Source organism: Prinia subflava, chromosome 2, assembly GCF_021018805.1.
Source record: "Prinia subflava isolate CZ2003 ecotype Zambia chromosome 2, Cam_Psub_1.2, whole genome shotgun sequence".
Lineage (NCBI taxonomy): Eukaryota > Metazoa > Chordata > Aves > Passeriformes > Cisticolidae > Prinia > Prinia subflava.
The window spans coordinates 79,664,945-79,677,745 of record NC_086248.1 but is presented as its reverse complement, the minus strand read 5'-3'; the positions used below and the strand labels follow the sequence as shown (position 1 = coordinate 79,677,745).

Genomic DNA, 12,801 nt, shown 5'->3' with positions numbered 1-12,801 from the left:
GAGGCTTTTAATAGTAGTAAAATTGTATGCAAAATGCAGACTTAATGCTGTGAGGACCTTCATTTACACAGTATTTCCTGAAAAATTATTTTCTCAACTTTTTCTCCTCTTTTCCATTCTCCTGTTTTGATAGCAGGTGCAACTGTCAGATGGCAGACTGCAGCCACTGTCCCCAGAACAAAGGTATTTTTAAAATACTATTTCTGTATTTTTAATTAAATATGAGAAATGCAAAGGAGATCTGTATTTAGAGGGAAAAGCATCCAGTAATAATTGTTGCTCTTCTAGAAACAACTTCAGTTTTGTGCTTTGTGATTTTAAGTTTGTATGATTTCCAGCAACCCCCCATAGCAATAGACTTACATTAATGCTTTCTTTATATTAAAAAAAAAGTAAGGGAACCAAAGAAAAACCAAAAGCAGGGGAGCACCAGTGTTGTATTTACAAGAAAAGGGATGCTGTGTGGTCTGGATGTACTTGTTAATTGTTGTCACAAGTGGGGAACTGCAGGTCTGTCATGGTAGATCTCATAGGTCTCAGATTTTCTGTATCGATGAGCATGTCCTGCTCAAAACTTCCCTTTTCCCCATCTTGGGAGCAGCTGATCTAGGTTATTGGCCACATATTCCACAGCAGTTGCCACATGCTTACTTGTTACTTCATTACCATCTAGCTGTAAAATTTTATTAACTTCCTTGATTAAAAAAGCTCCTTCTGCAACAAAGGGTACATGCCAAACTAATGTTTTTTCTTCTGTTCATGCTTTAAAAAAATGAAAATAAAAACAGTGGCCAGAACAGAGAAACACTTCCTGAGAGAGCTGATGCGAAGAACAAGCTAATGTGTTCAATATGCTTGAAGGAATTTAAGAGTTTGCCGGCTCTGAATGGTCACATGAGGTCACACGGAGGAGTAAGAGCATCTCCTAACTTCAAACAGGTAGCAGTCCATTTGACTTCGGTATGGCACAGTCCTGTTGTGTTGATGTTTGCTTGCTTTGCCATGCTTTGCTTTGCTGTCAAAACTTGTTCTTCTCAGCACTGTTTTGTTATGTCATACCCCATGGAAGTTGAAATGCACATAATTTTGTTAGTTTGTAGGCCAGAAGTCTTGTTTTGAAGACAGAGGGAGTGGTGGAGGACAGATCAGTGTTTGTCCTTCTCTGTTTCTCTGCACGTTACAGAACACCCTACAAAGTCATGTCAGGAGTCTCTAATTTTTTTCCTCCTCATGTTTGTTTATTATATTAGAAATACCAGGAACATCAAGTCTTCCTTATTTTCATTTGAACTACTTGGATGACTAAGGAATATTTATTGGAAGCCTTCCCAGGCTTTAACTGGAGGAGCAGAATTGTTGAATCTTTGACAGCTTTCTTCCAAAGTGTTTTAGTTGTATAGGTATCAACAAATACCAAACCAAAAATGTGTTTGAGTTGTTCTGAATAAAAATAACTTGCCCTGTCAGTCAGTGTTTATCCTGATAATTTAGAAATTCTGTCCTAACAGAGAATACCATAGGAAGGCAAAGAGCTACCTGAGTTCCACGGTTTGTGGTTTTTTTTTTAGTTGGGTGATGGAAAATTCTGTGTTTGTAGTGATAAAAAGAGACATGTTTGTCTCCACTCCTGCAAGTTACCTTGTAAAGATGCTCCAGGTGATTATTTGTCACCAAGACTGGTCCCTGTGTAGGAGTCACAAGCAGCCTGCCAACTTCATTTGAGGCGCAGAAAGAGTCCCAAGGAGGAACACTGTTGCGTGTTTTGTAACCCTGGCCGCTTCTTTTCAGCCACGGTGCACACGTTGTGTAGTGCACCGGCCCAGAAGCAGCGCTCCCTCACTCGGGCTGAAAGCCTTTAATTGTCTGTGCAGGATGAAGGGGAGAACCCACCACAGCAGCCGCTGCCTAAAGAGGTGGATGGCCTCGCGCCCATCGTCATGCCAGTGTCTGTCCCTGTAAAGCTTCTGTCACCTGAGCCCAGCACGCAGCCCTCTGCCAGCACTGCCACAGTCTCAGACAAGCCTGCCAGCTCTGTGTCAGATGACGAGATGCCCGTTCTCGTGAAGATGACTTACTCTCCACCGTGCAGTCCAAAAGTGGCCAACCCCTGCTCATCCTCTGTGAGTGCTGTGTTTCTTGCCACTAACTGTCCTGTGCTTGTCAAATCCCTTTGCTTGTAGTGCTGCTACTTTCTAAAACATCTGCATTTTAGAATATTTTTTAGAATCTTTATGATTCCTAATAAATAAAAAAAAGTCCCATAGCATCAGAGCCTTTCCTCCTCAATCATTTGAAAATACTTATTTTTTGCTGAGGAATCAAGATCTCAGCTGAAAACAAATAATTTGAAATTGGAATGTGACATTCTTTCATCCCACTAGAACAAAGGGATTTACTCTCTTTTTACTGGTTTTGTTTCTTCCTTTTCAGGCTGCTTCATTGTTACGTTATTGCTTAAAATCGGCAGTTTTATTTCTTCCTGTTTTCTGAAGTCAGATATATGTGCTTCTCATTTCAGCCAAAGAGAGTGCAGTGCTTAGAGTGTGTGCTCTAAGCAATATGAAACTCAGAGTTTTACGGTGAAGTAATTTTTCCTTTTCTCCCTGCATGCATCAGCTCTAAGGGTTAATCACTGGGATTTCTTATACAGGAGAAATAGCTCTACTTAATGCTTTCATTTTGCTTATAGAACTGAAATGGTCAGGCAGCACGAGGAATTGATGAGTGCTTGAATGAGATGTGAGAATGCTCATTATTATTTTCCTGAAGGAGTCCTGGAGCAAGCAATATTTATTTTGTGTTCCGGTGTAGAAATGGATTCTGCTCATTCCATCAAATCCATTTTGGCAGACTACGCCATGATAAGGGATTACTGGGGAGTATAAGTACTGTATGGTATTATCTGTACAATGCAGAGAAATATCCTTGTGATATTTTTGATTTTCCTTCTCCATGTGAGGCTGATGGACAAATGAGGAATCAGCATTATACCAGCATGGTTGACTCCTTACAATAGTTGCTCCTGACTCGTCATTCAGACATACCCACTAATTTTAAATATATATAATATATACATGTATATATAAAATCTTTCCTCTCTTCCTTTAAGACAGAGGTTTTACATATAAACTTCCACTTTACTGTGAAAGCTGTCATTTCACAATACTTAGTAACTCAGCAGTCGAATTTTTCATTTCTATTTCTAGTTCCACTAAAGAATAGGGACAGTCTTTTCTGAATCCTCAAGCTCTGAGTGGGAGATCTTCTCTAGAGACACCAGAGTAGGTGGCTTGGGCTTGTGTATTCCTGCAACGTATATAAAGTGACTGTGATTAAATCTGCCAGTGTTTGGTGAAATGCACATTCATTCCCTCAAAATTATGCTTGTGATCTTTGTTATTGCCCAGGCAAACCAAACTCATGCAGATCCCTCTCTGGACCCTATCTTTTATATAAGCAGTAGCACTGGAAACATTAAAAGATCAAAAGATGCACAGTTTCCTCCTCTTCTATAAAGAGATTGTGCCATTGGAGAAGGACTTTTTTTTAATACCAAAGACCTAAAGCTGTGTTGCATTTATTTATACTGTGCTTTATACTGTCCAGAAAAGCTCCCACGAAACTCATGGAATCAGTAAAATGAAACAGCAAAAAGGAATTAAACATTCAGCAAGGTTACAAGATGGTGAGCTGAGGCTAGCAGTCAAGTGACATCCATCAGGATCTGTCCAGAGTGGATCTGTCAAGGTGCAGCTGCAGGGCCCAAAAGTATGCATGCTGTCTTGGATATTGGGAATCAGTTACTAGAACTACAGAGGAGTAGGGTGGTTCTTCAGGGGTGGTTCTGCACTGAGAGCCCAAGGACACCACTTTACTGCTCAGTGTGACCATTTTTGAAAGCAGTGTTGGCATAGGTATGTTCTAGGTGAAGCAGCGTAGGAGGTGGAGCTGTTTAGGATTTCTAAGATGTTGCATTGATTTGCTTTACACTTGTGAGAAAGGAGTACCAGCTCCTTCACACTTGGAGAGCAGAACAAAATGAGCCCTTAATCAAAGACTTGGATCTGGCCTTTTGGGTCTCTTTTTTAGGTTTTGGGTTGTTTGGATTTTTTTCATTGAGTTTAGGGTTTTTTCCCCCTTTCTCCTTTATGAACACTAAATGTTCACCATCTTGATGGGCTTTATCTGTCATTACAGGTAACTTTCACTGTTCCAAATGTCCATTATCAGAAAAATCCTCTGCAAAGCTGCATTTTCTTCCCTGCAGAAGCAAAACTATTCCAAAACTAATTTTTTTTTTACAGACAAAAAATGTCAACAGCTGTTGGAGAGGATGCAGCCATGATCTAACAAAGAGGACAGGACCTCTGTAATCAAAAACATTTCCTCAAGCTGGAACTTATTAACATAAGGGATAAAGGGTGACAGTGCTAATGCTCGTTTAACATGATTTTTATTGGATGAATGTGATTCTCAAGAACCACCCATGGTGTAAAGATGTATGTTGTATAAACATACATTGTAGTAATTTGCTTTATGTAGCAGTAGAATTTACCAGATGATAAAGACATTCTGGAGTAACACTGTCAAAATTTTCTTCTGCTTCCTAAATTTATTCTAAAGATGGCCTACAGCCTAAGTACCTAAAAGCAGTACATTTAACAATACGGTGTTCATCTACCAGCTTTTGTGTGTTCTTAAAACACAACCTGAGGACCTGTTTCTTATCCCCACTCCCCTAAGAAATCCAGATTCCAGATTTGCATAAATTCTGTGCCTTCTGCTTCTGTATACTCTAGGGATTTGTTATTAAATTATTTTTAACATTCAAATTCTAGAAGTCTGGGCATGTTAATAGTGTATGAATTTTCCAAGTGGTCATCTACTACCCGTTTTTCTCCAAGGAAGGAGGAGAGAGTTAAGTTCAAGATTTATTGCAGCTGGACTGTAATCAAGCTGATGGGAATGTGGTGATAAGAGGCAAAGAATTTGAATTTATTACATTTTTCTTCCTTTCCTGCTGCTGAGTACTGCAGTAATTTCACTGAGCTCATGTGTCCTTTCTGGTCTCACTAAATAAATGCGTTAGAAAACCTCTCATATAAAGTTTCTAGTAAACTGTGACTGGGTAATGCAGTATCTCCCACCAGCCTTGTGTGCATGTTCAGTGCAAAGAGAAATGCCCAGAGTGTCTGGGTAGTGATGAAGAAGGATTTGGGAGACTCGTGGTCTGGGGGAGCAGTTCCCTGCACTTTCAGAAACTGACAGCAGCCTCTCCATGTCTGCCTCTGTGGCTCAGCCCTGCCTTGAGGGCTTGCTGCTGGAGGTGAAGAGTAATTTGTCCTGGTTTTTCTCACTCCCCTGAGGTTTCTGTGTAGTGCCAGATACTGTTCTGGCCAGGGTTATTATAGTGCTACCTGAATAACTGCCTGGTGGTAACAACTTTTCTTTGGCCATTGCCCAAAGCTGTGTGCAAACCACAATTAAGTGTGCCTGAATGATAAGATTCTCTGTGTCTTCATTTAGGAAACTAGCAAAAAACCTCATCCAAGTGCTGTAAAATTGGAAGAAAACTTCAAACCGTTGCAGGACAAGAAGAAGTATCGGCACAGACCCGAACCTCTCTTCATACCTCCTCCTTCCTTCAACCTCAGCATGTCCCACTCCGGTGCCACTCTGTACCAGAGCCAGCTTCGCTCTCCGCGCGTTCTGGGCGATCACCTGCTGGACCGCACACACGAGCTGCCACCCTACACTCCACCACCCATGCTCAGTCCCGTTCGGCAGGGCTCCGGCCTCTTCAGCAGTGTTCTCACTTCTCACAGCACATCCCATGCTCAGCTGCCACTTACCCCCCTGACACCCACTCCACGGGTGCTCCTGTGCCAGTCCAGTAAGTATGGCATTTACAGAGCAGCAGGACAAAGGAGAGACTGCTGTCCTCTCTTCCTGTGTCACCACGTTGAGGGGTTTTGTGTGTGCTCACATGCATGGCCAGTTCTCCTACCTCACACGAAAAGTCCATTTTAGTGGCAGTTTTGCCTTGGATTTTGCAAAGTTAAGGCATAAAGGAAATAGAGGAGCTTAATCTGCCAGTAAGGCTGTGATCATTCCATGTGGGCTGCCTCAAGAATGAACCACCTTGCCTCTCATTACATCTGGGCCTTGTGAAGTGGAAGAAAAAGACCTAGTTTAAGACATGGGGTTCACGTTAAGTATTTGTTGTTCAGTACTTCACAAGAAAAGTGTGTAATCACTCACAATCAGGGCAGTAGAAACCTCTGAAGTTCAGACATCTCTATTACCTGTAAAAATTTAGACTGTTTCTAAATATCGATAAGGGGTCGTTTTTGCATCATAGCCTCTGGAGTAATGTTGGTGTTAGTAGGGAGGTGGCAGTGCAGCCTGGGAGGGTCAGCAGCAGCAAAACAGCAATACTCAAATTCCAATCTCTGTTTCAGATAGTATTGATGGAAGTGTCATTCCAGTGACGCCTGGGCCTGGAGAACAGACTGTTGAACCGTAAGAAAAACAATATTTTTTGTCACCGCTTTTATAGATTAGCTCCAACCTAGAGCCCGTGGTCTGGAGTGTTTTGAAGCAGGCAGGAAGTATTCAGCTGCCTGAAATCATGTTGGGCTGGATGCATTTAATGTTTCTGTGGATGGTGGCTAAGGACATTTGGAGCAAAGTGGCTGTGGAAGATTTAGGTGTCATGGCTCAAAGTTAGTGATGGCTGGGAAGAGTGCTGTGAGGAAAACGTGCCAATCTAGTACTCTTGCATTTGTGTGTATATATATACATACATATATATATATATATATAAGAGTGGAGCTTTGGAGTGGTGGTGTTACCTGTTAGGTTCCTCAGGGCAAAGTGCACACAGGGTTGTCCCTCAGCAGTAATGGCTCTTTGTGCTCTCTGTTGAAGAGTACCATGCTCTGTGGAACAGAAATTTGCTGTTTCTGATGTCTAGCCTCTTTGCTAGTCATGCATACAAACAAGCTTGGGTTGTCCCTAAGGTACGATGTCTCAGTATGGCTTAAATTGCATATTGAAATTTTTGTTTTTCCCCAAGAGATCAGTTCTCTCTAGTATTCAAAATACTTATCCCACTGGGAGTAAAGCATTGCATAAAGCAATCTGACACAATTTCCTGCCACTTCAGTGCAATAAAAGTTTTGTTGGAAATAAAGTGAATGCTAATCTGACTTTTGTTATTCCTACACATTGTGTAGTTGAATACTTATTTATTTTTTCCTCTTTACAGGCGAATCAATATTGGGTCCAGGTTCCAGGCTGACATTCCCGAGCTGCAGGACAGATTGCTAATGGAGAATGATGTGCACAAGGCTACTTTGGTTTGGAAACCATGGCCAGAACTGGAGAACAAAGTCTTCCAACAAAGAGGTATAATGACTTGCTGTTTTAGAAGTTCCTACGTCAGCCTGTGCCTGTTGAAGAAAGAGGCATTGATTTCTTGTGTCTGTACTGAACAAAACGTTCAAGAGAATATTAATTGCTGAGCAAGAGACTAGAACTACATGGTTCAGGTTCAGAGCAACAGCATTATATTGGGAAGTGGCATTTAAAGGGAAGTCTGGATGATCTGTTTTCTGGCAGCCAAGGGGGAAGCCGGGAGGTTGGGTACTGAACTGCCTGGTAAAGGCAGAGGTCACAGCTGAGAGGCAGCTGATGGATCTTGGGCCTGTCCTGTGACCATAGTTGAGAGGAAATATGGCAGGCTTGGTGGATTCTACAGTCCTGAGCAGAATTTTTTCCTGCTTCTAACATGGTTCATTCTGTTTTGCCACCCTGGCTGGAACCTTCTTGGCACAGCAACATCACTGGTCCATGCAAGTCATTGCCTCACAGGCAGATCTCTGGCTCTGGAGTAGCCTGTCCCATCCCAAGGATGTGCTGTGTTACATCCTCTCCTCAGTGATCCTAAAACAAAGAGATGAGATGCTGAGGAAAAAAAATGTGGAAGAATCTGTTGCCCTGAACTATGTAGTCTTTGAGGGGCCTAACAGAATCCTTGGCTCCAGCTGTTTGACTGACAGGCTACTGTATTAGCAGTAAAATGTTGACTTGTTTCTGACAGTGGAAGACCTTTTAAATATGAGCTGTTCCAGTGTGTTACCTGGTGGAGGAACTAACTCAGAATACGCTTTGCACTCTCTCTTTGAAGCAAAAGGAGATATTATGGTAAGATAAAAAGCTGAAAGGGGAGATATGATCCTCTTCTGCAGATAAATTAGCATGCTTTATTAAATGGATTTAGATATGGTTATATAAAAAAGATTTCTGATTGATTTGAAATGATGCTTTAAACATCCTGTAACATTTTTGGGGAATGACTTTTCCCTTTATTCTCTAATAAATTTAAATTTCAAAGCAGTGCCTCTCTGAAGGCTTACTGTATATTTCATATAGATAAGATTACTTAGTTTATAGCCTTGGGGCTTTGAATGTCTCCCAGTGCTTGCTCCAGCCCTGATATTTCACAGGCTTTATATTTGGTCACAGAGAGCTTAGTCTTCCTCTAGCCCTCATAAAAAAGCCCCCTTTTTTTGGAGCGGCAATCACATCCACTTATTTGTTCAGAACTATGAGGTAATTGCACACAGTTCTTATATAAATAATGCATTTCAAATATTTGCATTAGTTTAGTGATGGGAATGTTATTAACTAAGGCAAAACATCCATTTTGCCCAGTGTTAGGGAAAGGCAAGGCCCCTTGTACCAGTTCCTGGAAAGCCAATATAAAACCAAATGCAACAAAACACGGGGCTGGAATGAGTCTCACTGGATTGGCTGATACAGTGGGTTTTAGCTTGTGTCCCACTTTCCTTAGGCTCTGTTAGCTGTATCTGAGGGGTCTGAGAATGTCAGGATGTGGAATTTGCTTTACAGAGAGTTTGCATTTTCAGAGGAAAAATTTTAGGGATCCATAAATCCTCTGTTTTCCTGATCTGAAGGACTATCAGCTATACTTGCAGTCATTCTTGACAGATGTTGACCTACACAGATATTCTAAAATATTTTATGCTATAAATATTAATGCTGTCAAACCAACTATTAAATATTAGTATTAATTAATACTATGAAGTCAAACACATACATGTATTTGTTTGTGGCAAGCAGAAGGGAGGGAATGAGCTGGAAGTTGCTAAGTAATAGCCACATTTGTGTTCATTAAGGCAGGACAGGTGCACATTAGGTGCTCTTCTGTGAGGTACAGTGTTAATGGGCCTTGGAGCAATTTGATGTGATTTTATATGACAGAAAAGAGAAAAGAGAGAAAATTAATTCATATCCTCATACCAAATAGTCTTCTAAATGCAGCTTTATGCCACAGCTGATTGCTTTTCCTAATTCTGTTTTTCCCTGCTTTTTCATTTAGGTTGCTCTTGAAAAGCTGCTGTTGAGAAAGCCAGTGAGACTGAAGTGTCATCCTTTGGCAAATTACCACTATGCTGGTAGGTTTCCTTGTGATCTTTCTATCTGTTACACAGTCCAAGCCTGGCTTCCCAGGCTGGAGCATGGGATCACGTTGCACTCTCTGCTGTCTGCTGCAGGGATGGCAGCATTTAATAGAGATGATACGGATGGTGCCAAGGGTTCTCCCACAGCTGTTTGTTGCAAGTTTAGCAGTTTTATACATGACTGACTATGTACAGAAGCTTTGCATCCATGTTGCTGTGTAGGATTCTATGGATTTAAAACTGCTTCGGATAATTATTTTTCTCTTTTAAACTGAAATTTAACAATTTCATCTCCTTTTAAAATTGCTGCTATTTGTAATTTATAATTTAGTATCATTAATGTCTTAATTTTCTGGTACATAAACAATCAGCCATCCTGCCTGCTTCTTCTGAGGTGAATGGTGCACAATAAATGAATATGATAATCCTGAGCACCCTTCCAAAGAGGCAGTGCTGTAACTCTTACTAGGATCTTAGTGCTGCTTACAGAGCCTCTGTGTGGGAATCTAGTCAAAAAAGTCTGGGTTGGTGACTTGTTTCATAAAATTCAGCAAGAACTGCATTGTGGTGTGAAACAGAAGTGAAATACAAATGTGATGTAAGTCACTGGAGTTCAGTTGTGTCACCTGAGCAGAGATGGCAGTGTCTCCTCTGCAGCCCCCCATGCTATTGTTAAATGCTTTGTAGTGGCTAACAAGTGCTGAGGCACAGAATAGGGTTTTACACAAGACATTTCAAACTTCATCTGAGTTCAGGCTCAATAGGAAATGAGCCAAGAGTCTTCTGTTGGTCAGTCAATCACAGTGTCAAAGGTCAGGTACTCACTTCAGTTACAGTCACTGTGCAAGGTAAGTACAGAAGCAGTCTACTTCCTGGCTGGAGCAGGCCACTGGAAAGACTTCCAGGTAACAAGGAGTCTTTGTAAAGCAACTCCTTAACCCCTTGGCCTGAGAACAAGAACAGAAATGTGTTTGATGGTGGCTGATACTGACAGTAAATAGGTTTTTGGTTTTGTCTGAGAGAAGTGCTTGGTGCCTGTGATAGCAGCTCTGTTGCAGTCCAAAGGGTGGACATGGTAATGGATGGAGAAGGACATCAGCCAGGAATTTTGATCAGGGTCATCTCTTGCCTAAAGAGATGACACCAAATCATATGTGTGAGACAGTTCAAGGGCTTGAGAGCAGGAAGATGAGGAGATACTCCGCAGCCTCTTCTTCATCAGTTAGCAATTTAATTAGCAGAGCAGATAAAAAATTGCTGCCTCTATGGCAGAGGAGGAACAGTCTCTACCAAAGCAACTTAACAGTGGTTTCAGAAAGAATTCATTGGGGTTCAGGGAGGAGCCACGAGACTGTTTTGTTTAATTTCACATAAGATGATTCTAATCCTTGGTAACTAGCACTGAGGCCTGTGGACACCTTTGAATCCCTGTTTCTTAAACAGGAAAGAAAGTTTGATTGTGCTTATCACAGCATGAAATAAAATCTCACCAGCCTGGATTTAAGTGCCATAAAATAACAACACAAAGCACTACTTTCCTAATGCTCTTACATGCAACATGTGACTGTAACTTTATTGACAGCACTGCTGTGGCACTGTGCAGCAGCTCTTGAATAAGTTTATTTCTGATTGATAATCAGCCACTCGAGGCATATGAGAATTTTTCACAATCTAGTGCATGAATAGCTTTAATATGACTTCAAGTGGCATCATTTTGGGATAACTTCATGTTTTCTGCTCCATACTCAAAAATCACGGCTCTCAGGCTTGCCACATTTAAAGATGGAATACAATGAAACAGAGCGTGCCACTTACTCATGAGAATTAACTCATCAGAGTACCCCAAACAACAGATACCCAAACTCATCCTTAGCATTGCCTTTGAATGAGCATGCAGGCAAATGGGTCACCTTTGAAACTTGTGAAGGAAGCCCTTGTAAAGCTTGAGGATTTTCTGTTGTGTGCCAAGAGAGCTGGACATGCTGAACCAGGGCTCCTTGGAAGAACACCCTAATCTCTGTCCTAAGACTTTGCCATCTGTCAGGATGGTGTTTTAGGAAGAGAGAGGGAGCACCTACCTAATACAAGAGGGGCACTGTTGCAAACACTTGAATTGTTCTCCTTTAAACAGTGGAGGTCTGAGGTTCTGCAGTGAGAAATGCAGGAGAGGTGGTCTCTGACACAGGGCACTTCAGGCATTCTGGAAGCTTCTTGTACATGCTGTGACAGGATTGTGGTCAGACCCAGCATATGTTGTATGTAGTGGCTTTCAGCTCCCTCTCCTTGGGGCTCCCTGGGTGTACATGTAGCCCCCTTGAAACCCACAAGTTGGGCCCAAAGCACACAGATGAGAAGAAGCTATTTAATGTCAGTTAATCAGTGCAAAAAACAGTATGGCAGGTAAAACAAAATGTAGAATAAATATCTAAACATATAGATCAGCTTTAAAATTTAATCTGTATTCTAAAGCCCCAAATTCTTTTTGCTGCATTGCAGATCTCTCTCTATGCACGTTCTCTATATCTCCCTCAAGCTAACAAGAGCAAAAGTGGTTTCCCAGCAACCAGAGTTAAAAACAGCTTTTCTTCTGTTTCTTTTCCTACACAGGATTTATTCTATTAATTAGGTTACTTCCAATTAACCCGCATAATCTTATAAGGGTCTCTGCTAATACCACAGCTATTGGGGAAAGTATGCAAGGCCCAAATTCTCCATAGGTACACAAGAAAATTAGTTCATGGAAGTGATTCTATGTTATTTTTATTGTGTTGTCTTTTTTGGAGGGTGGGGTAGAGGCAGGAGAGCAGAATGACTGGAAAAAAAGAAAATCTCTCCTGGTGTTCTCATGCTTTTTAAAGTTACGTTTTGGCATAATAGAGTGGCCTCCTGGACTGCATGAGTGCATTTACCCCTGCACAAAGGGAGGGTAAATGCAAATGACTGACAACTTGTGTAAGAAGAGAATGATGCTGGTTCAGGGTGGGAAAAGATGGAAAGGCAGTGTGTCAGCAGAAAGATCTCTGGGTGATAACAGAATAAGTAAAACTTGTGGCTTGAAGCCAGTGCCTTTCTCTGATGCTTAAGAGAGCTTTAAGTGTAAATCTCTGTGGAAAAAACTAATGCATGCTTATATCCAGTACTGGAAGAGCCTATAGAAAACAGGTTGCAGAAAAGTTAATTTTGTAGTTTTCAGCATATAAAGGAGTGATGAGATACCTGCTCTGAGCTTGTAAGCCTGGGAGCCAATGCTGAAAAACAAAACATTTGCAGTTAATAACATTGCTATTTTATTTTAGACAAAAGTAACTTGTAG

The 12,801-nt window shown here is 41.3% G+C and overlaps 1 protein-coding gene across 9 annotated transcripts in view; it reads left to right on the top strand.

Annotated features, from left to right (window-relative positions):
- TRERF1 (transcriptional regulating factor 1) overlaps positions 1-12,801 on the top strand; it is a 98,168-nt gene that overhangs the window by 80,235 nt on the left and 5,132 nt on the right. For 6 of the 9 annotated variants that reach the window (XM_063390746.1, XM_063390752.1, XM_063390747.1 and 3 more), the window contains 8 exons: positions 134-183; positions 789-939; positions 1,872-2,120; positions 5,527-5,893; positions 6,462-6,522; positions 7,271-7,410; positions 8,105-8,208; positions 9,407-9,482. In XM_063390746.1, coding sequence (XP_063246816.1) covers positions 134-183; positions 789-939; positions 1,872-2,120; positions 5,527-5,893; positions 6,462-6,522; positions 7,271-7,410; positions 8,105-8,208; positions 9,407-9,482 — 1,198 coding nt within the window. The remainder of the gene's footprint in view (positions 1-133; positions 184-788; positions 940-1,871; positions 2,121-5,526; positions 5,894-6,461; positions 6,523-7,270; positions 7,411-8,104; positions 8,209-9,406; positions 9,483-12,801) is intronic. The other 3 variants (XM_063390753.1, XM_063390755.1, XM_063390754.1) reach the window with 3 other exon arrangements.